Source organism: Salmo trutta, chromosome 14 (genome assembly GCF_901001165.1).
Source record: "Salmo trutta chromosome 14, fSalTru1.1, whole genome shotgun sequence".
Lineage (NCBI taxonomy): Eukaryota > Metazoa > Chordata > Actinopteri > Salmoniformes > Salmonidae > Salmo > Salmo trutta.
In genome coordinates this window covers 59,059,105-59,084,472 of record NC_042970.1, presented here as the reverse complement: position 1 = coordinate 59,084,472, position 25,368 = coordinate 59,059,105, and the positions used below count along the sequence as shown (strand labels likewise).

At 40.7% G+C, this 25,368-nt stretch overlaps 3 protein-coding genes across 3 annotated transcripts; 1 reads left to right on the top strand and 2 right to left on the bottom strand.

Moving 5' to 3' along the window:
• Nucleotides 1–309: 309 nt before the first annotated feature.
• On the bottom strand, nucleotides 310–12,847 carry LOC115208474 (gastrula zinc finger protein XlCGF26.1-like). The gene is made up of 2 exons (XM_029776555.1): nucleotides 12,292–12,847; nucleotides 310–2,228 (listed from the first exon to the last, which is right to left on the bottom strand). The coding sequence occupies exons 1-2, from the start codon at nucleotides 12,569–12,571 to the stop codon at nucleotides 634–636; spliced, it is 1,875 nt and encodes a 624-aa protein (XP_029632415.1). The 5' UTR covers nucleotides 12,572–12,847; the 3' UTR covers nucleotides 310–633.
• A 1,937-nt stretch (nucleotides 12,848–14,784) lies between these two features.
• rbbp9 (retinoblastoma binding protein 9) lies at nucleotides 14,785–18,588 on the top strand. Its single transcript, XM_029776554.1, has 5 exons — nucleotides 14,785–14,972; nucleotides 16,545–16,587; nucleotides 16,680–16,785; nucleotides 16,887–16,972; nucleotides 17,987–18,588. Exons 1-5 carry the CDS (start codon nucleotides 14,877–14,879, stop codon nucleotides 18,208–18,210), a joined length of 555 nt encoding a protein of 184 aa, XP_029632414.1. The 5' UTR covers nucleotides 14,785–14,876; the 3' UTR covers nucleotides 18,211–18,588.
• Nucleotides 18,589–19,732: 1,144 nt separating this feature from the next.
• polr3f (polymerase (RNA) III (DNA directed) polypeptide F) lies at nucleotides 19,733–25,360 on the bottom strand. The gene is made up of 9 exons (XM_029776553.1): nucleotides 25,206–25,360; nucleotides 24,624–24,741; nucleotides 24,402–24,469; nucleotides 24,225–24,292; nucleotides 23,754–23,866; nucleotides 23,435–23,578; nucleotides 22,973–23,080; nucleotides 22,369–22,560; nucleotides 19,733–19,944 (listed from the first exon to the last, which is right to left on the bottom strand). The coding sequence occupies exons 1-9, from the start codon at nucleotides 25,259–25,261 to the stop codon at nucleotides 19,867–19,869; spliced, it is 945 nt and encodes a 314-aa protein (XP_029632413.1). The 5' UTR covers nucleotides 25,262–25,360; the 3' UTR covers nucleotides 19,733–19,866.
• Between the last annotated feature and the right edge of the window lie 8 nt (nucleotides 25,361–25,368).

Sequence of the window (25,368 nt, the reverse complement as noted above, 5' to 3'; positions counted from 1 at the left end):
GATGTGGATATATTGAAGCAACATCTCAAGACATCAGTCAGGAAGTTAAAGCTTGGTCGCAAATGGGTCTTCCAAATGGACAATGACCCCAAGCATAGTTCCAAAGTTGTGGCAAAATGGCTTAAGGACAACACAGTCAAGGTATTGGAGTGGCCATCACAAAGCCCTGACCTCAATCCCATTAAAAAGTTGTAGGCAGAACTGAAAAAGCATGTGCAAGCAAGGAGGCCAACAAACCTGACTCAGTTACACCAGCTCTGTCAGGAGGAATAGGCCAAAATTCACCCAAATTATTGTGGGAAGCTTGTGGAAGGCTACCTGAAACGTTTGAACCAAGTTAAACAATTTAAAGGCAATGCTACCAAATACTAATTGAGTGTATGTAAACTTCTGTACATGTACAGTTCATTACCCAATGTGCAATATATTGTAACTCTTAAAGGCTGACAAGTTTTGAGAGGGCTGGCACCTTGTTAACCCTGCATTAGATCATATCGATTAAGGCCACACTGACACACTTTAACAAAGCTTAAGGTAACAAAACTCCCACCAGTCACAGCAAGGCACGGCTTCTCTCCTATGTGTGTCTGTTGGTCTACCATCAACTTGCTTGAGCTAACAAAAGTGGGAAGGTTACCCACAAGTGTTGTGTTTTCTCTTGTGTTCAGCCAGGCTTTTTGACTGGGTGAATCTCTTCCCACACTGATCACAACAATAAGGCTTTTCTCCAGTGTGCGTTCGCTGATGTGATTTCAGCTGCTGAGATTGAGCAAATCCCTTCCCGCAGTCAGAGCAGTGGTAAGGCTTCTCTCCTGAGTGTATTCTCTTGTGCTTAACCAGGGTTCCTGACTGAGTGAATCTCTTCCCACACTGATCACAACCATAAGGCTTCTCTCCGGTGTGTATTCGTTGGTGAACTATTAAATCTTTGGAAGAAGTACAGCTCATTCCACAGTCTGAGCAGTGGTAAGGCTTTTCTCCAGTGTGTATTCTCTTATGTTTTACCAGGGTTCCTGACTGAGTGAATCGCTTCCCGCAGTCAGAACAGTGATATGGCTTCTCTCCTGTGTGTGTTCTCTGGTGTATGGTCAGGGTTTTTGAGAAAGTAAAGCACATCCCACAGTCAGAACAGTAGTAAGGCTTCTCTCCTGTGTGTGTTCGCTGGTGCCTGTTTAGGTTGCTTGCCTGAGTAAAATTCATCCCACAGTCAGAGCAGTGGTAAGGCTTCTCTCCTGTGTGTATCCTTTGGTGCAATTTTAAATGCGACAACCTAATGAAACACTTCCCACATTCAGAGCAATGGAAAGGCCTCTCTCCAGTGTGGGTTTGCTTGTGTTTAACCAGGGATCCTGACTGAACAAATCTCTTCCCACATTTATCACAGCCATAAGGCTTCTCTCCTGTATGTATTCTCTGATGTGCTGCCAGGTGGCTCGAGTTAGTAAAGTTCATCCCGCAGTCTGAGCAGTGGTAAGGCTTCTCCCCTGTGTGTATTCTCTTGTGTATAGCCTGATGTGCTGACTGAGTGAATGTCTTTCCACATTGATCACAGATAAAAGGTTTCTCTGCTCTGTGTATTCTCTGATGTACCATCAATCCATCTAATCTAGCAAAACTCTTCCCACAGTCAGAGCAGCTGTAAGGTTTCTCTCCTGTGTGTGTTCGCTGGTGAATTTTTAATTCCCCAGAAGTAGTAAAATTCATTCCACAATCTGAGCAGTGGTGAAGCTTCTGTCCTGAGTGTCTCCGCTGATGTGATTTCAGGTTGCTTGGCTGATTAAAACTCTTCCCACAGACGGAGCAGTGGTAAGGTTTCTCTCCAGTGTGTATTCGCTGATGGTTTAACAGTGAGTTGAATGTAGTAAAACTCTTCCCACATTGATCACATCTGTAAGACTTCTTTCCTGTGTGTGCCAGTTGGTGTCTTTTCAAATTACCTGACAGCGCAAACGTCATCCCACAGTCAGAGCAGTGGTAAGGTTTTGCACCTGTGTGTACTCTCTGGTGCAATTGTAATGACTGTGATGTTGAAAAGCTCTTTCCACACTGAGAGCAGTGGTAAAGCTTTTCTCCTGTGTGTATACTCTTATGCCTTTTCAGGTCCACTAAACAAGTAAAACTATTTCCGCAGTGGGAGCATTGATGTGGTTTGGCTGGTTTGGGCTTCTTTACGTCTGGTTCCTCTGACGGACTCTTCCCACTCTCAGAGCGAGAGTCTGGTCTCTCTCCTGCCAAAGACAAACAGAGAATTCAGTTAAACAGCGAGACCTGAATGAAACTCCACATGATAGAACATTTAGGTTCATTTTTTATTTTTTTTTACTTGGTGGCCATCAACACCATTGAGATTTCAAAAACAAAAGATGTAGAGCTTCAAATCTAATCGTTCTCTCATGAAATGTCATGTATTTAGGCTGAGCAGAAATGGATATTGAGAACTACAATATTTAAATCAATGGCATAGGATGCATTTGATCCATTGTTAATATTTTGTTGGTAGCCCTCTGATGGTATAGGCTAAACATCTTATTTACGTTTATGTTTTTATTTAAACTTTATTTAACTAGACAAGTCAGTTAAGAACAAATTCTTATTTACAATGACGGCCTACCAAAAAGCAAAAGGCCTCCTGCGGGGATGGGGGCTGGGATTAAAAACAAAAATAAATGAAATAAAAATATAGGACAAAACACACATCACAACAAGAGAGACAACACTACAAAAAGCGATACCTAAGACTACAACATAGCATGGCAGCAACACATGACAACACAGCATGGTAGCAACACAACATGACAGTGTCATGTCTTTCGTATCATTATATGTGAAGACTTACTTTATCAAATCTCTGTAATTATCATTACGTGACTAAACTAATCATGTACATTTTATTAACTAGGAAGTCGGGGCACCACGGAAAATGTTAAGATTACAAAGCTATAATTTTCCGAATATAACTTCAGATATTTTAATATCTGACCAATTAGTCTTCTATTAATGAATTATTATTATTACCTTCGTCAGTCTCATCTGAACATCATAAATTGTTGGTTATCTGCACGAACCCAGTGTCTGCTATGAATCAACTGGCTCAACTATTTATTTACTAACTAACTAACTAACTAATCACAGAAAAACATAAACAAATAACAAAGATATTGGTTACTAACAATGATAGGAAAGAGACTAGAGGTTGACCGATTATGATTTTTCAACGCCGATACCGGTTATTGGAGGACCCAAAAAAAGCAGACACCGATTAAGTCGGCCGATATATTTTTTTTATTTATTTGTAATAATGACAATTACAACAATACTGAAGGAACACTTATTTTAACTTAATAACTCAATAAAATCAATTTAGCCTCAAATAAATAATGAAACATGTTCAATTTGGTTTAAATAATGCAAAAAAAGTGCAATATGTGCCATGTAAAAAAACTAACGTTTAAGTTCCTTGCTCAGAACATATGAAGGCTGGTGGTTCCTTTTAACATGAGTCTTCAATATTCCCAGGTAAGATGTTTTAGGTTATAGTTATTATAGGACTATTTCTCTCTATACGATTTGTATTTCATATACCTTTGACTATTGGATGTTCTTATAGGCACTTTAGTATTGCCAGTGTAACAGTATAGCTTCCGTCCCTCTCCTCGCTCCTACCTGGGCTCGAACTAGGAACACATCGACAACAGCCACCCTCGAAGCAGCGTTACCCATGAAGAGCAAGGGGAACAACTACTCCAAGTCTCAGAGCGAGTGACGTTTCAAACGCTATTAGCGTGCACCTGGCTAACTAGCTAGCCATTTCACATCGGTTACACCAGCCTCATCTTGGGAGTTGACAGGCTTGAAGTCATAAACAGCGCAATGCATTGCGAAGGGCTGTTTGAATGAATGCTTACGAGCCTGCTGCTGCCTACCATCGCTCAGTCAGACTGCTCTATCAAATCATACACTTAATTATAACATAATAACACGCAGAAAAACGAGCCTTAGGTCATTAATATGGTCGAATCCGGAAACTATCATCTCGAAAACAAAACGTTATTCCTGTTACATTGCACAACCTTCAATGTTATGTCATAATTTTGTACCATTCTGGCAAATTAGTTCGCAACGAGCCAGGCGGCCCAAACTGTTGCATATACTCTGACTGAGTGCATTGAATGCAAAATGACACAATTTCACCTGGTTAATATTGCATGCTAACCTGGATTTCTTTTAGCTAAATATGCAGCTTTAAAAAATATACTTCTGTGTATTGATTTTAAGAAAGGCATTGATGTTTATGGTTAGGTACATTCGTGCAACGATTGTGCTTTTTTCGCAAATGCGCTTTTGTTAAATCATCCCCCGTTTGGCGAAGTCGGCTGTCTTTGTTAGGAAGAAATAGTCTTCACAGTTCGCAACAAGCCAGGAGGCCCAAACTGCTGCATATACCCTGACTCTGTTCGCAAGAGAAGTGAAAAAAGAAATTCATGTTAGCAGGCAATATTAACTAAATATGCAGGTTTAAAAATATATACTTGTGTATTGATTTTAAGAAAGGCATTGATGTTTATGGTTGGAGCAACGTGTACCTAAGCGATTAAATGCAACGCAGGACAGGCTAGATAAACTAGTAATATCATCAACCATGTGTAGTTAACTAGTGATTATGATTGATTGATTGTTTTTTATAAGATAAGTTTAATGCTAGCTAGCAACTTACCTTGGCTTCTTACTGCATTCGCGTAACAGGCAGGCTCCTCGTGGAGTGCAATGTAAAGCAGGTGGTTAGAGCGTTGGACTAGTTAACCGTAAGGTTGCAAGATTGAATCCCTGAACTGACAAGGTAAAAATCTGTCGTTCTGCCCCTGAACAAGGCAGTTAACCCACCGTTCCTAGGCCGTCATTGAAAATAAGAATGTGTTCTTAACTGACTTGCCTAGTTAAATAAAGGTCTAAAAAAAAAAAAAAGAAATTGTTAAAATCGACCAAATCGGTGTCCAAAAATACCGATTTCCGATTGTTATAAAAACGTGAAATCGGTCCTAAATAATCGGTCATTCCGATTAATCGGTTGACCTCTAAAAGAGACCCTAGTGGGCTAAACCGATATGAGTGCTTGGTGGACAAGGGGAAAGGGGTGGGAATGACAAAGAGCAGGAAAGACAAATGGATTCTTTACATACAGTCTATAATTATACACATTGAAATGCTAATCCTCATTCAAAAATAATTGCAAGTATATATTTACAGTTGAAATCGGAAGTTTACATACACCTTAGCCAAATATATTTAAACTCAGTTTTTCACAAATCCTGATATTTAATTTAAGTAAAAATTCCATGTCTTAGGTCAGTTAGGATCACCACTTTATTTTAAGAATGTGAAATGTCAGAATAATAGTAGAGAGAATGATTTATTTCAGATTTTATTTCTTTCATCACATTTCCAGTGGGTCAGAAGTTTACATACACTCAATTAGTTTTTGGTAGCATTGCCTTTAAATTGTTTAACTTGGGTCAAATGTTTCAGGTAGCCTTCCACAAGCTTCCCACAATAATTTAGGTGAATTTTGGCCCATTCCTCCTGACAGAGCTGGTGTAACTGAGTCAGGTTTGTAGGCCTCCTTGCTCGCACACGCTTTTTCAGTTCTGCCCACAAATTTTCTATAGGCTTGAAGTTAGGGCTTTGTGATGGCCACTCGAATACCTTGACTTTGTTGTCCTTAAGCCATTTTTCCAAAACTTTGGAAGTATGCTTGGGGTCATTGTCCATTTGGAAGACCCATTCGCACCTAGCTTTAACTTCCTGAATGACGTCTTGAGATGTTGCTTCAATGTATCCACATAATTTTCCTACCTCATGATGCCATCTATTTTGTGAAGTGCACCAGTTCCTCCTGCAGCAAAGCACGCCCACAACATGATGCTGCCACCCTCGTGCATCATGGTGGGATGGTGTTCTTCAACTTGTAAGCCTCGCCCTTTTTCCTCCAAACATAACAATGGTCATTATGGCCAAACAGTTCTATTTTTGTTTCATCAGACCAGAGGACATTTCTCCAAAATGTACGATCTTTGTCCCCATGTGCAGTTGTAAACCGTAGTCTGGCTTTTTTATGGCGGTTTTGGAGCAGTGGCTTCTTCCTTGCTGAGCGCCCTTTCAGGTTATGTCGATATAGGACTCGTTTTACTGTGGATACTTTTGTACCTGTTTCCTCCAGCATCTTCACAAGGTCCTTTGCTGCTGTTCTGGGATTGATTTGCACTTTTCGCACCAAAATATGTTCATCTCTAGGAGACAGAACGCGTCTCCTTCCTGAGCGGTATGACAGCTGCATTGTCCCATGGTATTTATACTTGCATACTATTGTTTGTACAGATGAACGTGGTACATTCAGGCGTTTGGAAATTGCTCACTAGGATGAACCAGACTTGTGGAGGTCTACAATTTTTTTTCTGAGGTCTTGGCTGATTTCTTTTGATTTTCCCATGATGTCAAGCAAAGAGGCACTGAGTTTGAAGGTAGGCCTTGAAATACATCCACAGGTACACCTCCAATTAACTCAAATGATGTCAATTAGCCTATCAGAAGCTTCTAAAGCCATGACATCATTTCCTGGAATTTTCCAAGCTGTTTAAAGGCACAGTCAACTTAGTGTATGTAAACTTCTGACCCACTGGAATTGTGATACAGTGAATTGTAAGTGAAATAATCTGTCTATAAACAAACGTTGGAAAAAATGTTGTGTAATGCACACGGTAGATGTCCTAACCAACTTGCCAAAACTATAGTTTGTTAACAAGAAATTTGTGGAGTGGTTGAAAAACGAGTTTTAATGACTCCAACCTAAGTGTAGGTAAATTTCCGACTTCAACTGTAGATATTGTTGTCTTCTCTGTTGGAATTACGGGCCATCTGCTGGAGAGTTCAGAGTCTCTCTCGTTGCGTTTCCCTGAGGATCAAAGTACTTTGTGGTTAGAATGAATACTTCAGAGTACCATTCAGAAATGTCCTCATAGATAGATGTTTCGGCGGTTGTCTGTATTCTCGTCCTCGGTTTACATAATTTATAGCTGCAGACTAGTAATTTGTGTCTAAGATTTGCTCTTATTCTGTAGGGATCGATAGTCTCAGAGTTTAATCATTTCCAGCCGTGTAGCCAATGCTCCACGTGGATTAGTCTTGTCCTTTGGTAGAGTTGTAGTTTCAAACACTTCACACACACCAGCATCACCCGGCATGTTTTGGTCTCAGAAAGTCAACCATTTGCAACCTCAGCTCACGCTGGGGTTTGCTTCATCTTAACTATTCGCCACCACAGCTCACGCTGGGGTTTGCTTAGTCTTAAGTGAATTTCATCAGGAGTGTGTTTTATATGTAATGGTAGAAAAGGGCGGTCCATGACGCCAAATGTGATGTCTGGGCTCACGGGGGTGTGGCCACTGACTAGTTCATCTTTATATGAAAATCCATACTCTCATTTAGACAGTTAATAGCACATTACATCTTTTCACAAATAGTTTCATGCTTAATCACATACTTTTCACAATATTTAGATGTAAACATAACAGCTGGGAAATGTACACTTATGTGTGTTTCCTGTACTTCATGAGATCACCAAATGAAACACACTCGTCACAACTGTCCCTTAAGTGTCCACGGACTATTCCCACATTCTCATAAGCAGAATTTTTTTTCTTTCATTCTCCCATTTTGTGGATTTAGGCGTCTCCAATTGAAGTCCATTGTTCTCTCTCTGTGCTCTCAATTTCTGCATGACCAGGGGGGAGAGTCTCCACCAGGAATTTATGACCGGAGATAACAGAACCCGGGTGTAAGAGAGAGAGTGGGCGTTCTACACCCAGAAAGGGCCATGTCATGACAGTAGCAACACAACACGGCAGCAGCACAACATGGTAGCAGCACAACATGGTAGCAGCACAACATGGGGTACAAACATTGTTGGGCACAGACAACAGCACAAAGGGAAAGAAGGTAGAGACAACAATACATCACGCAAAGCTGCCACAACTGTCAGTAAGTGTGTCCATGATTATGTCCTTGAATGAAGAGATTGAGATAGAACTGTCAAGTTTGAGTGTTTGTTGCAGCTCGTTCCAGTCGCAAGCTGCAGCGAACTGAAAAGACGAGCGACCAAGGGATGCGTGTGCTTTGGGGACTTTTAACAGAATGTGACTGGCAGAACGGATTATCTCCGGTCATAAATTAAGTGTCAACGTTTCTGCCAAGAAGTTTCATTTCATTTGAAAGTTTGTTAAATCCTTTTTTGTTGTAATGAATTCTTTAATCACACTTTTTTCTTCATATTTTAAACAACTTGTAGAAAATAAAGTATGACACTGTCATGAAATATGGTGACCGTCCTGTGCCACTTTACTTGGATGAAGAAAATACACTGACAAGAAGCATTATGACCGTCAGACTCATATAAGCCAGATAGGCCTATTACATACATGCCCTTATGTCAATCATCAGTCAAAAAGAGGGTGTCTTGTCCTACATCAATATGTGAGCAATTACAATGTTAATTTAGTATGGTACATTTGTTTTAAATTTGTATATATATATAACATAAACATACTGTTGACTCATGTAGGGTATGGTGTAATGGAATGTTTTGCCTTGTGTGGTAGGTTTTGTGGGTTGTGACACTCTTATGTAGGTGTCATAACCAGCCATAAAATAACGCAATATACTGTATGTCACATCAGGTCTATATGTGTTACGACCATATAAGTTTATGGCAAGTTATGTCAGCTGTTATGACATATTATACAACGGATGGGTCTAATGCTGATTGGTTAAATCCGTATTCCAGCCGGTGTCTATTCCACAAATTACCACCGGCTAAATCTGATGTTAAAACGCTTATTTACTCTGTTCCATCTGACTGCACAATCCACTGTCTCATCAACCCAACCAGGCAATTTATAAACTTGATCTCCACTATAAAAAGCATCTCGACATTATCTCACATTTATTTTAGGCTAGAACTTTCACTAGGTGCGTCGTTGGAGCATGATAGGATGGAAAGAAAGGTTCAGCTTTCTCCGTTGATGTTGTATGTGGAGGATGAGGGCTGCAGTAGATATCTCAGACAGGGGGGAGTGAGGCCTAAGAGAGTTTTATAAATAAGCATCAATCAGTGGGTCTTGCGACGGGTATACAGAGATGACCAGTTCACAGAAGAGTATAGAGTACAGTGATATATCCTATAAGAAGCATAGGTGGCAAATCTGATGGCCGAATGGTAAAGAACATCTAGCCGCATCTAACCTGCCGATCTATAAATTACGTGTCCGTAATCTAGCATGGGTAGGATGGTCATCTGAATCAGGGTTAGTTTGGCAGCTGGGGTGAAAGAGGAGTGATTACGATAGAGGAAACCAAGTCTAGATTTAACTCTAGCCTGCAGCTTTGATATGTGCTGAGAGAAGGACAGTGTACCATCAGCCATACTCCTAAGTACTTGTATGAGTTGACTACCTCAAGCTCTAAACCCTCAGTGGTAGTAATCACACCTTTGGGGAGAAAGGCATTCTTCTTACCAAACCCCATTACCTTTGTTTTGGAGGTGTTCAGAACAAGGTTAAGGGCAGAGAAAGCTTGTTGGACACTAAGAAAGCTTTGTTGTAGAGCATTTAAAACAAAATCCGGGGGTGGCCAGTTGAGTATAAGACTGTATCATCTGTATATAAATGGATGAGAGAGCTTCCTACTGCCTGAGCTATGTTGTCGATGTAAATTAAGAAGAGCGTGGGGCCTAGGATCGAGCCTTGAGGTACACCCTTGGTGACAGGCAGTGGATGAGTCAGCAGATGTTCTGGCTTTATACACTCTTTGAGAGAGGTCGTTAGCATACCAGAGACACCAATAGTCCTTAGCCAGCCCACAAGAATGGAATGGTCTACCGTATCAAATGCTTTGGCCAAGTCAATAAAAATAGCAGCACAACATTGCTTAGAATCAAGGGCAATGGTGACATCATTGAGGACCGTTAACCTGTTGGGGATAGGGGGCAGTATTTGCACGGCCGGATAAAAAACGTACCCGATTTAATCTGGTTACTACTCCTGCCCAGTAACTAGAATATGCATATAATTATTGGCTTTGGATAGAAAACACCCTAAAGTTTCTAAAACTGTTTGAATGGTGTCTGTGAGTATAACAGAACTCATATGGCAGGCAAAAACCTGAGAAGATTCCTTACAGGAAGTGGCCTGTCTGACAAGTTCTTGTTCTTCTTGGCTCTGTTTATTGAAAACTGAGGATCTTTGCTGTAACGTGACACTTCCTACGGCTCCCATAGGCTCTCAGAACCCGGGAAAAAGCTGAATGATGTAATTCCAGCCTCTGGCTGAAAAACATTAGCGCGTTTGGATAGTGGCCGGTCAGAGTACCATCAGACTGAGGCTCGTGCACAAGGGGATCCCATGCTTTTATTTTCTCTCTCTTTGAACGTAAACACGCTTTGCCGGTCGGAATATTATCGCTTTTTTACGAGAAAAATTGCATACCAGAGAGAATACTATAGACATCAAGAAAGTCAGTCAGTTTATTATTGACAAGTTTTTCCAACACTTTTGATAAACAGGGCAAAATAGAAATAGGCCTATAACAGGATCAGCTTGATCTCCTGCTTTAAATAAAGGACTAACCGTGGCTGCCTTCCAAGCAATGGGAACCTCCCCAGAGAGGAGAGACAGGTTAAAAAGGTCAGAAATAGGCTTGGTGATTATAGTGGCAGCAACCTTAAAGAAGAAAGTTTAATCTGACCCAGATGTTTTTTTAGGGTCAAGTTTAACGAGCTCCTTTTGCACCTCGGACTCAGTAACTGTCTGCAGGGAGAAACGTTGAAGCGGGGCAGGGGGAAAAAAGGGAGGAGCATCGGGGCTAGTCGCACTAGAAGGGGTGGGAGATTAAGAAATGTTGGACGGGCAAGGAGGCATGGCTGGGTCAAATAGGAATCCTGACTTAATGAAGTGGTGATTAAAGAGTTCAGCCATGTGCTTCTTGTCAGTAACAACCACATCAACTTTCAGGGACATGGGCCGCTGTGAGGAGGGTTTATTCTCCAGATCTAACTGTTTTCCAGGATTTCTTGGGGTAAAACCCAGAGAGAGAGAACTGCTCCTTAAAGTAACTCACTTTGGCCTTCCGGATAGCCTGAGCGCACTTATTTCTCATTTTCCTGAATGAGAGCCAGTCAGCCTGAGTTTCCGTTTGCCGAGCCTTTCGAGGAGCCATCGAGGAGAGTAGCCTTTTCTGGGTGTTTGGAGTCATACCTTGTAGGATTGGTAATAATCTGAGATTTAGGGAGTCCCATTGCTTTAGGACTTGGTCAGGTGGTTTAAGCATGTCCCAGTTTAGGTCACCTAGCAGGACAAATTCAGACTTAGTGTAAGGGGCCAGGAGAGAGATTAGAGCAGGTGGGGTACAGACCGGTGTTGATTGAGGACGATAACACCCGAAACAGTCAACAATGAGCTATTTGAAAGTTTAATACTTAAAACCAAATTGTTTGGGGACAGACTTGGTGGAGACAACCGAGCACTCTAGGTGATCCTGGGTAAAGATTGCCACTTCCCTCCTTTGGAAGATCTGTCTTGCAGAAAAAGGTTATAGCCAGAAAGGTTAACATCAGTATTCAAAACACTCTTTCTTAACCACGTCTCAGTAACGACCAACACATCTGGTTTGGAGCTGTGAACCCACACTTCCAATTTATACATTTTAGGTAATAAGCTTCTAGTGTTAATGTGCAGAAAACCCAGGCTTTTACGAGAGCAGAAATCAGTGAAACATATCAGAGCACAAGTCAGAATTGGGCTAGCAACAGTAGACGGGCCAGGGTGTACATGCACAGTAATACAATCAAGGCACGGCAGAGGACAGGGAGAGCTCTGTAGTGTTGATTTATGACATTTGAATGTGCATTAGGATCATATTAGACAGCAATTTCATCAGGTAACATGAATCCAAAGCCAGCGAGAGGTGGTTAGAGTAGGATGGGGGGCTAAAAGTCTGTGTAACCAATTGAGAGTCAGAGTCCCGAGTGTGGGAACGAACATAGTCTGTCCCACGGTAGGGTAAACAAGAAAGTTCATAGTCAACAAAGTAAGTGGAGTCATGAGGCAAATAGCAAAATGCACAAGAGTGTGGATTTAACAATTCCTACAGTACAGAACAACATAATCAAGTCTAGAACTTCAACGGAATGCCACTTTAAAATCCCACATCAGTTTAATACTCTACCCGTTTTAAGACTGTACTCACTGGTGTTAAGATCTCCAGTCTCCTCTTTGTCACCCTCCTCCTCTTCTTTCAATGAGACAGTCATCTCACCCTCCTCTTTCACGCCAACCACTGCATCCTCCTCATTCTCTTCCTCCTCTTTCACTCTGAAAGCTTCTTCCTCTTCTTTCATTGTAAATTCTTCAAAAAATGTTTTTACTGTGACAGCCTCCTCTTCCTTCTCCTTTTTCACGAGAGCGTCTCTCTGTCCAGTAGACATCCTCTTCTTTAGTAAGGGGGGGAAGTAGCTCAGTGAGCTCATGGTCGGGGATGTTAGCTAACTAGCTAGCTATCATTAGCAACTAGGCTAGTGCTAATCTAGTTTGAAGATAAGCTGGCAGACACCTATAGGTTGCTGATTAATATGAACATATGAAATCACGAGGTAACTACTAGATATGACAAAAGTGTATTTAAAACACACAGCGACTAGTATAACGAAATAGTCTAAAAAGCTTAGAAAGTTTCGGCAATGACGGATAGCAGCAAGCTACCGAGGTGGAATCTGTTGTTGTCTTCGAAACAGCCAAAAGAACAGTGCAGTCCACTACTAGACACACATCGCCATCTGCTGACTGGAGTGCATAACGCAGTTGAGGAAAATCGTTATATTTTCAGACAGAAAAGTATATTGCTTTCAAATACTTATTTTTCTAAGATTAATATGACATTATGAAGCATACTCCGTACATATAGACACATGTGTTGATTAATGCAAATTCGATTGACACATTTAAACACACATTACATTGTTAAAACATATGAAATTAATATAAGATGATGATACATCAAATAAGATTAAAAAAGGTATATTTATTCGCCTCTATTTTCTAATTTGCAAGTGTGTATATAGCTAATAAGGCATTTATTATGTATTATTAGTAGACCTTAATTAAGTGTTTCTTATTCAAACATTATAAGTCATGTATTTATTGGTCAATCCATAATAACCTTATAGCCATAATAAAGGTGTACTAATAGTTAATAAAGGGCAAGTTTCACAAGAAACAGACTCTTAGTATGTTGTCTCTATGTGGGATTAATAAGGGCATAGTACCTTAAGATGTGTTCCCTATACAAAATGTGACCATATTTTTACTTTTATTTAAATACAGGGGCGGCAGGTAGCCTAGTGGTTAGAGCGTTGGACTTGTAACCAAAAGGTTGCAAGATTGAATCTCTGAGCTGTCAAGGTAAAAATCTGTTGTTCTGCCCCTGAACAAGGCAGTTAACCCACGGTTCCTAGGCTGTCATTGAAAATAAGAATTTGTTCTTAACTGACTTGCCTAGTTAAATAAAAATAAATACAGCCCAAAAATCAAGTCCAAATGTGACACAAACAATTAGCAACTAAACTTCCATATGAATAGCCGACTTACAGGAATTTTTTGTTTATTTGAACCTATACCAATGTATTCTAGATCTACTGTATGACTACCATAATGTATGGTTGAAATAATTGGTAATTTGTGATGGAATTATATAATTATTTTGTCATTTGATGGAAAGAGGTCTTATCTCTGTATCTGTGCCATTATTGTGTCTGTGACAGCATGGGCAGCGCCATTGAGTGTCCATTTTAAAGGCCCAGTGCAGTCAAAAATGTGATTTACCTATGTTTTATATACATTTCCACACTATGAGGTTGGAATAATACTGTGACATTGTAAAAATTTGGATAATGCCAGTTTAGTGTAAGAGCTGTTTGAAAAGACAACCTAAAATTTCTGTCCATTTTGGTGTGGTGTGGTTTTGGCATGCCTGGTGATGTCACCAGGCAGTAAATTAGTTAATAGACCAATATGAAAGAGTTCCAAACCTCTCTGCCAATAACAGCTGGTTTTCAGTTTTCCCCTCCCCACTCAGACCACTCCCAGAGAGTCCTAGCTAAAATATTTGCTTGAGAAATTGCTCTTTGCTAAATTGTTTATTTTTGACCATTTTATTTGAAAACACTCACAGTACGGTACTTAATTGTTGCCTAGAAATAATTGGATATTGAAATAAAAACGGCTGCATTGGCCCATTTTCTTATTTTGTGTTTGAAAAAAGTGTAAAGCTAATATTGGTGATTTATGGCCACCTGCAGTGCTGGAGTCCTGAACCAAATCTTGTGTGGCATTCATTTATTGTGGCCACAAAATGGCGTTGATATAGCTTACATCCATTTACAAACCATAGCACACCATTTGAAGATTAAGACGATGCTTGGATCAATGGCTGATCGCTCCCAACCAGTTGACTACTTCAAAATGAAGGGGTTCGATTAATGCCCCAGACCGTTGATTGCATAGGTTTCAGAACCGGGCTGCCTACCAGGCATGAGCCAGGTTCCCCATTTTGGCCGACGGCGAAGTCTTCGGTTGCACTTAGTCGAACTCCCTCAATGGCCATGTACATGCTAAATCTGGTTGAGTCCTCTAATATTTCTATGGACTATCTGGAACACAACCATTTGCTGCGCAAAATTGACTCACTCGAACATGCACTGATGAAATACTACTCAGTCAGCATTGTTTAGGGAAGTGTTTTCAAACATCGACAGAAGACAACGTGGATAAGAGAAAATGCCACTGACGAAAGCGATAATTGTCCCAGGAAATGGAGCTGGAGATGTAGAGCGGTCCAATTGGTATGGATGGGGCAAAAAACAGATAAATAAGGTGCGCACTGCTAAAGTATGCGAAAGTCTAAGAGCTTGCGCCCGCATGCTCCCAACACGGGATGTGCGTACTGTGGCTCCTATGATTTTGACAACTGTTTCATGTATTGGTTACTCTGCTTGTTACATACATTTTTGGACTTTTAGAGTAATGATATGTAGACATCAAGAAGAATAACTTATAAATGGCTCATGAACTTTAAACTGTAGGAACCACTTGTTTTAGTTTTGCATGAAGATACCTTTACACTGAGCTCATGGGCGTCGGTAGGCAATCATGGTTACATTAAGACAGCATTGTGCCAGTGCGAGATATGGTACATGGAAAAGATTTAAATACTTACATTTTCCTGAAAATCATCCTCATGCTAGCCAGCAGTAGCCACAGCAGCAATTATGGAATGGCAAGGTGGCTTTGTCTAGGGGAGTTGGGATTAAAACATTTATAATAGACAAATTCACACATGCGTATTAATATACACCAAATAATGAATTATTATATACAGTGACCGATTACCACAAATGCCTATATTTCTCACATATCACATTATAAACTAGCCTAGATTTCTCAGATATCACATTATAAGCTAGCTCTATACAGAGCCCTGCATTGTGGATGGAGGATATCCTTCATACAGGGTTCTAATTGACAAGTGCAATGCATGGAAGAGATATGGTCTATGATTGTTCTGGAAATTATTCCATAGAAACTTCATTTGGAGGAAGAATGTTTGATATGCTTTTTACATTTGTATCCCAAATCATTTCTGAGAATTATATGATGGAAGAGTATGATGGAGTATGTCCTAGATTTTGAAATAAAATGTTTCACCTGAATACATTCAACAATAAAAATGTGAATATCTCAAAATTACCCTTTTTGATTTTGTACATTTTTAGACATTATTGTTTAAAACAATATACTTTACAAGTACATCACATTTCCAGTGGGTGCTCTGCTACTTTTGAAGTTATGACGCATTGAATGGGGAAAATGAATTCAAAGGGAACTTCCTGGTGATTTGCTGAAATATGATAGGTCATTAACCAATGTCAATTTCTATGTATAAAATGGGTCATATCTTTAAGAGTAGCAAAGCACCCACTCTGGAAATGTGACGTGTTTGAAGAGTATATTGTTTCAAACAAAAAATTTGCTATATCAAAAAGGGTACTTTTGAGATATATTTCCAATGTTGAATAAACTAATGTGAAAAATTGCATTTCAGAATTTCCACTTACTCCATATTTTAGAGCATACTATAAGGAGTATAATGAAACCAAGATGTCTGTATCATGTGCAGTTCACGGATCATAGGGTCTTATCAGCGGTATAGGTCGAAAAGGACCTAAAATTGCCACTTTCTTCATCATGCTTTTCTCAGAAATGGTTTGTGATGCAAATGGAAAAATCATAACATCCTTCCTACCAAAGAAGTTTCTATGTGAGAATTGCCATAACAATCTGAAATACCAAACATTTTTTGGGCTATCCTGGCGTGGAATTGCCCATTTTCAACCTTTACTTACTGATACTTCATTTGGTATTAATAGTAAACTTGCTGTCCTGTAGATTCCAGATATGACCTGCCTGTTGAGCAACATGCCTGACCCAGGTATGTAGAATGAAGTTCAGTATTTAAACCCATTCATTTTGGGCCTCCAATGTCATTACTGTGAGGTGCTAGTACTGTTTTTATTTTTCTAGTGACAGCCAGAGAGAGCATATGGTTGCCATTCATACAGGAGGAGCTCCAATGTGATGAGGAGACTGTCATCATTGGCCACAGCTCTGGGGCAGCTGCAGCCATGAGGTAGGATCGTGATTACAAAGAATTTGAGGATATTCCTCATGCAAACTCTTCCTTTTTGTTTGTTGGAAAGTTACTATACCTAACTTTGTGGTACCATGCAGGTATGCAGAAACACACAAGGTGTATGGCCTCATTCTGGTGGGTGCCTATACTTCTGACCTGGGAGATGAGAATGAGAGAGAGAGTGGTGAGTTTACAGATTTTTTACCAGCGTCACTTCCAATTAACAACAACAACCACTTTTCTAATTGGATTCAGGTTGGATTAAATATTTAAATTGGGTATTTCAAAACTGAAAAATGTGATTCTGATCATTCGGTGTGTAGTGATGAAAATCTGGATAATCTTGATCTCACTAGAAGGGTAGATTTAGAAAGGTGAAAGGCATTACAATAGTGGAATTTCAGAGAAATAAAAAAGGTTTCATTAAATCTTTCCATTATGTTAAATTGACTGCAGTATAGGTATGTGGTCAGTTGTTGTATTGAGCAGTGTCAAATAAAAGCATGTACTTACAAGTGATAAGAGAAGCAAGCTCCATAATTTATATGAATATCTTTATTCATGTAGTTTAGTCATCTGTAGTAACATTGCCTGTCCAGTACATGGCAAGGTGTAGGCCTATTCAAAGCACTGAAAATACAGATTCTGTGATGTTGAAATTTTCATGTCTGGATCAGAATAACCCTATCCAACCATTTTCTGGCTCCAAATCACCAAGGTTGATCTGATCCTGGAAAGCAAAATAGGGGGTTAAAGAATCCAGATCATTCTGATTCTGAAAAACTGGACCCAGGTGTTTAGACTAGCCTAGTGTTCATTTCTGAATTGGGATACAAGAGCACCACAGAAAAGCTGCAGTCAAGTGTCCCTAAATCCAGTTTAATGTAAATCACCACTCGTTTATCCATCCCCCCACCTCAAGTCACTGAAACAGCAGCTGCATCCCAGTATGCCTATATTGCAGTCGGGTTGTGCAGATTATCATATCGTAAAGTAATTGGTTTAATGTACAACTCCATTTACTCATTTGTAGAGATATGAGACCAATCAGATCTGTATCCGATCCCTGCAAATGTGGAAGTAGTGTTTGACATTGCAGAGACCCCATCAATATAATTTAATGATCTGATAGTATGCGACTGCAATGTAGGTAGTTTGGAGCACACCGTTATGTCTCCCTGTGTATCTCTTCACTCAGGATATTTTGGCCGGCCATGGGAGTGGGAGCAAATGAGAAGAAACGTTGGGCACATCGTTCAGTTTGGCTCCACAGATGACCCCTTCCTGCCTTGGGAGGAGCAGCAAGCTGTGGCCGAGGGCCTGGGCGCGGTGCTGCACAAATACACAGACCGAGGACACTTCCAGAACACACAATTCCCTGAGCTCATTGACGCAGTGCGAAAGCTGATGGCAGCTGCTTAAAAAGCAGCAGAGTTGTCCGCCATTGGAATATGACACGCAACGAAGACAATAGCCCAAATACGAATATCTGTTCAGTTGCTCCCTTCACTCTGTGTCCCTCTGGGGGAATCCTCATGTGGACCCTTATAATTACGATATGATGGAGATTCCATTTTATCAAGTGTAGTTCACAATGTCATCAATGTGCTTATCTTTTGCTGCATTACTTTGAGTGCTCTACGGAAGACTCGCCAGTTTTGATTCACCTGTGTTTTCAGCAGTTCGTTGAAAGAGCTCAGCAAATATTAAGATTCACCCACAAATGCACATTTTACTGACAGCCGTGAGTTTCCATCAAACTGGCTTCTTGCAAATAAAATGCTGTGCGAAAAGACAGAAGTAATATGTGTTTCCATCCCTTAACTATGCTGATGGTTTTGGCACAAAAAGTCTGCGACAAACAGCATACATGTCCACTGGTCTTGGCGCTTGCGCTCAAACAGAATTTACAGACAAACATTAGGGTAATCACTTGCACAGGCTAACATTGAACTCTGGTATAAAAACACATGCTATTGGGACCCTTCAATCCAACATTGCCAAACAGAAATAAAACTGATTACAGTGATCTAGTGTACCCAAATGATCCACATCATACCACTCATTTTCTTCAATCAGATTGAGATCCAGCTAAGGCCTTCAGACATGAAGCAACATACCAGTCAGCCTTACCAGATCCCTGATAGCATACCCATCTACCCTTTTTCCAATCCCCGAGCCAAAACCCCTCTGAAATACTTCATATTCCCAACAATCTTCCAAGATTACAAGCGTGGGATTGTCTGAAGCACGACCTTTCAACCTGTAAGCAAGGGCTTTGTAGCAACGTCATAACGCTCAGTCTATTTAAGAGTTGCCTCGAGTGATCTGTTCTTGCAGACACATTTTGATTGCGAATACATTACACTAACAGCTTTGGTTTGAGGTGTTTGGCTGAGAGTTTCCGTTTAAGGGGGTAGAGACTTTTCTCTTACATCTCTACCCAGTCTCTAATCGAGCATCTGACACAATTACGCAAGATTTTGCAGATAATTCTAAGGTTTACCTGCAATTGTGATTTACTTTTAATGAAATGCCCTATAGTTGCTATAGATACTAAAATGACTGACTTGACATTTGAAGCTAAGAAGGCTCATCAATATGATATCTACATAACTGCAATGTAGGCAGCTGTATGATTGCTATTGCTACAGATAATATTCACATTGGCACAAGGGGTTTAAAAATGTGTCTGACAAAAAGCTTTAGGCTTTTTATAATACAACAATGCTGTGTTATATCATGTGTGCTGAAGAAGTTAAACAACTTCTGTTTATTCCCAGAGCAAAAGGAATGCTTTTGCAAAACTTGTCCATCTTCACCACTTTCATGAGTGCCACATAAATAAAGGTTAAATAAATAAAAATATAAATAAAAGAATAGATAAATGTAGCGGCAGGACACAATTGAGCTTGTTACATTCCCAAGGAGAGTAGACGTTCTCAGTCAGTCTTAAAATATTTATTAAGCCCTGTATAAATAAAAATATCTTCAGATGCATCAAAAGTTGCTAGAAAAAAAAATTATTCATGAAACTTTTCCACAGAGGAAAAAAAACTAAACAAGCCAAGTCACTGATCAAAAGTCCAGCCACTCTGCCATATACACACAGTTAGAGGGGGATATCTCGCCTCCTTCATGACAATCATCAAACACCTAAGAGAAGAGAGAGAGAAATACATTTAGTAGGGGTTAGGGGCTAGCCTAGTGGTTAGAGCGTTGGGCCAGTAAGCGAAAGGTTGCGGGATCGAATCCCCGAGCTGACAAGATAAAAATCTGTCGTTCTGTCCCTGAACAAGGCAGTTAAACCACTGTTCCCAGATAGGCCATCATTGTAAATAAGAATTTGTTCTTAACTGACTTGCCTAGTTAAATAAAGGTTAAAAAAAAGTACGCTCCTGCATCACCATACTTACTTTACCTTTTTCTAGCATTTCCTGCTGGCTATCTGGCTACAGGTGAAGTACTTTGAATAGAAATAAACATTTAGGATCAGAACTCTGCAGGTCTGCTTTCTTTCTGCCCAGCCCAAGGTCAAAACATGCCTTTCTAGTATGACGAGGGACTGGGCACTCCAATGTCCACACTAGCATACCACTTACGGCCAAACCATACAGGGTATGTGTGTTTACGTGTCTCTGAAGCATTCTCAACTGATAAAGTGGCTGGCGCTTTTGATTTGTGCCTCCGTTTGCTGCTTTTGGTGTAGCAAACTATAAACAACGCTAATGAAGGAAAACGCAACACTAGTGATGTAGTTTCAGTGTTAGTATACACCAGTGGTCACCAACCTTTTCTGAGTCAAGATCACTTTCGCAGTCAAAAAGCAAACTGAGATCTACTCCTCAGATGTTTGTTTTTTTACATTAACCGCACACAAACAGTTTTGTAAGAATGAGGTTTGGGCAGTAGGCCTAATACATTATCACAGCACATTGGCTATATGATTGGCCTGCCAATACTGTTAATCAGACTATATTATATTTCAAAACTCGAGCTTTGATAACAAAAGAGATCAGTTGGTTTAGCACTTGTGAGGCACTGTGGAGCATGAATTGAAATAATTCGCTTTTTTTATTTTACTGGACTGATGATACCTGCATCTGATGGTCAACGAGATCAAATCACGACGTCAGTGATCTTCAGGTCGAAAAGTCGGAGCTCAAGAAAGACGCCCGAGTTTCCGACTTGGATGACCGTTCAAAATGATTTTTCCCAACCTCCTGCTCTCGCATTCCTTTCCTCCGGTGAGACTGACCAGAGAGAGGGGACAGTCTTCCACCAGATGGCAAAACTCAAGTCGCACTGCATCTGCCTCATGCACAAATTCATGTTGTTCCTATGACCAGAGAAAGTGAAATATTCCCTAATCTTAAAATCGACACGACGAGCTGCTAATAATAATAATAATAATAAAAAAAACGCAGGACTATCAATACTTGGCTACTCATTCATTGCAGCTGCAGCCCGAGCGGAAGTATCGAGAAGCGCGTTTTGTAATAGTGTTGAATAAAAACAGTGACAGTGCTGAACATAAACTTAAACATGAACTCACTCATAAAAACAGCAGCTCTTCGCTGAATTCTTTGACAGTCTCTCTGTGGTGATGGTTTTAAAAGTGATTCAATCTTACGTAGGCTAGCAGCCTATTAAACTTGGCTGTGGCCAGGGTCATGGAAGCTCTGTAGCCACGGTGATTTGAGCTATCCGATTGGGCAGTGCAGTAGGTACACTCAATTTAGTCACAGATTTGCCAGTCCGCCGGGTAGGCGGAGTTTGTCTCACGGGAACACTTTGCTTACCCGGTGCACAGGACTTTTGAATCAAGTGCACCTACCGGCAACAGCTCAACACAATTTTAAAAAAGGAGCGCAAGCCTTTATCGTTTGTTGGCTTTTCTACAGAAATATTTGGCTATCGACTAGGAATGCCGTGAAGATCGACCAGTTGGCGACCACTGGTATACACAGTGTACAAAATATTAGGAACACCTTAATATTGATGCACCCCCTTTTGCCCTCAGAATAGCCTCAATTCATCTGGGCATGGACTCTACAAGGTATCAAGAGCATTCCACAGAGGCCCATGTTGATTCCAATGCTTCCCACAGTTGTGTCAACTTGGCTGGATGTCCTTTGGGTGGTGGACCCTTCTTGATACACACAGGAAACTGTTGAGCGTGTAAAACCTAGCAGCGTTGCAGTTCTTAACACAAACCGGTGCGCCTGGCACCAACTACCATACCCTGTTCAAAGGCACTTAAATCTTTTGTCTTGCCATTCACCCTTTGAATGGCACACACACAATACATGTCTCGATTGTCTCAAGGCTAAAAAATCCTTCTTTAACCTGTCTCCTCCCCTTCATTTACACTCATTGAAGTGGATTTAACAAGTCACATCAATAAGGATCATAGCTTTCACCTGGATTCACCTGGTCAGTCGGTCACGGAAAAGGTGTTCCTAATATTTTGTGCACTCAGTGTATATCCCCAATGCGATGTTTAATACCAAGTGATATGCTGGTATGGATATTGAAACGGAGCCACCTGGCTGCTGTTGCCTGTGAAGGGGGGCTCACCGGACAGAGGCCACAGGGCGCCTTGACCAGGCCCGTGGGCTGGATGATGGGGTTGACCCCTCTGTACAGCTTCATCTGGCCGTCCACACTGCCCACAGTACCCTCCTTGGCCGCGATGATGGTCATCTCCACCTTGCCGTCGTAGATGAGTGTGTTCAGAATAGTCTCAATGTCCTCCATAGACAGGTCCACCTGTACACAAAGTGCAATATTCAGACTTACAACCTCCATAGGAAATACATAGCAACTGTATGCTAAAAAGGTGAGACAGTTGTTACATTTGACCCCCTCACATTGTACCCTTTTCACCTTATTTGTACAGAGTACCAACCATACTTTGTTGACTCTGACATTTTCTTTTTGCATGGACCTTTCCGGACCATTTCCTGCAACTATAGCAGATTCATAACCAGGCCAGTGCAGACAGTACAGCTCTGTTTGGTCAATAGTGTGAAAATAGTACTAAGTATGGACAAATATGCCCCGGTCCTGACCAACCAGTTGAGGATTTCACCCTAGTCTTGACAACTTTGTCCGTTACCTGTAAAAACTTGAAAAAAATTGCAGTCAAAACCAAACAGAATGTAGCCAGCAGCAGTCTCACCTTGCTGATGCCAAGTTCACAAATATACTTCCACACTTCGTGAGAGGTGGCAAAGGAACTGTTTCTTTGCACCATGGGGTTCTGCTTGCTGTCCCTCGCCACCTCGGCCTAGAGGGTGACAAACAAACCAAAATGACCGTAGAAATGATGTCTTAGTAAACTCTTGGTTACCAGATAGCCTATAACTAAGAGCCAGAGTCGTTTCTGGCTATGTCAACCAGCACTCCGTTTAGAATTGGAAGAATTGTAGGGTGCATTCCAAAACAAATGCAAGTGCCCCAGAAGCCGTAAAGTTTTTCTTTATGGCATAATCTACTGTTCCCAACGTTGATGTGCTCATATAAAATCAGTGTAATTAGTAGCTTATTTCCAAAAATGTTCAGTACAGAACACACCCTTTTAATTTCAGTGACTTGTACATTGTAAGACAGTTGTCCCACTCCCATTCAGTGGACCCCTCACCTTACTCTGAAGGAATTTGAAACACTGCTGATTGAGAACCTCCACAAACTCAGACTCAAAGTCCTGGTCACTGTACCAGGCTCCCCCAGTCACCGAGCGGTCTGGCTGCAGGTTGTATAGCATGTAAACCTTCTTCTTTGACGCCTGGATAAACAACAACAATAACTCATAAGTGAGACTAAACAATTATACAGAGTTTGGATGGCATGACTGCTGATGCATTCATATTATTAAGTGGTGCTTTTCTTGATTCAATTATTTATCGCTGGTTTTTAAAACATGCATCTCAGAATATTTTTGTGTTTGAAGCTCGACTCACAGCCACTGATTTCACAGCCTTGATCAGCTTCTTGCTCTCTAGGTTCTTGAGGATCTTGTTGATCTCTGTCAGAGGAAGGTTGCTCTTATATCTAATGTCCCTGCTCCAGATCCCTGTGTAAAAGCAAGAGGACAGTTCATAAATATACAAACGGAAAGAACATTTCACAAAGAAATACACTAACGGAAAATAATGTGGTTGTGGATACTGTGAAGTGTCAAGTGTCAAGTGTGAACACGGTGAGTTGGCCAGGTTTGAATGGACTTGATTGCCCCATCCAAAGACAACACCCATCTCTTACCCCATAGCACTCGGGTAGATCTGAGAGGATTGGATAGATGTAAACAATATGGGGAAAATGTCACCTAGACTAGCTTATACCTATCCAATTCCGTCTGATCTACCCAAGTAGGCTACCTAAGGGGACAGGGGCTAGGGGTTGTCTGGACAGGACCCCTCTGAAATTCCTACCTTTGTTTCCTGCATCCTCAATGACCTGATACACCAGCTTCTCTTGATTGTCGGAGCCTTTCATTTTGCTTTGGGACATAATAAAACACAGTTAAAGTCACCAATCATCCAAAAATATAAGTCCTTCCTAAAGGCTTCCTTAAAAAAACATTGTTAAATGTTGATGCTGACATTTACCCTGCTGTCTGGGCATCCTTCATGCGGTATAGAAGTCCTGAGCTATTTCGTAGAAGGTCCAACTGACCCTTTGTGCACAAAAACAAACTTGTTTACATTATTCTTATCCTCAGCATTGCGCTATCAACCAGAACTATTGAGCCTATTGGCATGACAATTTCATAAGGAGTCGTTAAGAGAGCAGAAACGGACTGGCACCACGGCTACACCTGTGCCACTTACCAATGACAGTAGTCTGTTGATGGCCATGGCTCTCTGTTGAGCCTCCAAATGAGGCATGTCATTCTGGATCACCTGGTCTGTTATTCCATGAGGGAACTGTTGACAGAGTGCCTTTATCCTTTATAATAGAGGAGAACATTAACGTTAGTTAGGAACCTAGCTAGTCAGGACATCAGATTTACTATAAATTCAACTATAAATGTCTTACTGCTTACTCAGAAATAATGATTGACGTAGCTAGATAGCTAGTCTAACTAGTAGATGACGAGCATTACAGTAGCTAGTTCATGTATTATACAGTAGTTAGCTAGCTAGCTACATGAATCAAACTGTCATTGTCAAACTTGTGGGTCTAGGAGTTTAGGATTAAAAACATGGCTGAATTATTTGAAACGCCTTCTTTAGCAGCTTTGTTTAGTTGTATAAGGCATATTTAAAAGTAGCTAAAGTCCCTTGGTCTAAGTCTTGCTAGCTACTATAGTTGGTCAAATGTAGCCCATTTGAGATAGTGAAAATAGACAGCTACCTAGCTAACTAGGTTGCGAGCTAGTCTATGCTAGGGCCTTCTTGACAGCGACAAACCTGTTTTCAATGTCTACGGGATCTGTGGATTCTTTCTTTACTTTCACATCCGCCATCGTGGAGAATTGTAAAATATTGTATGTTAGTTAGTTAGTTAGGTAGGTAGGTAGCTAGCTAGCAATGCAACGCAATTAATCAACATTTGAACATGTGACTTTGGGTC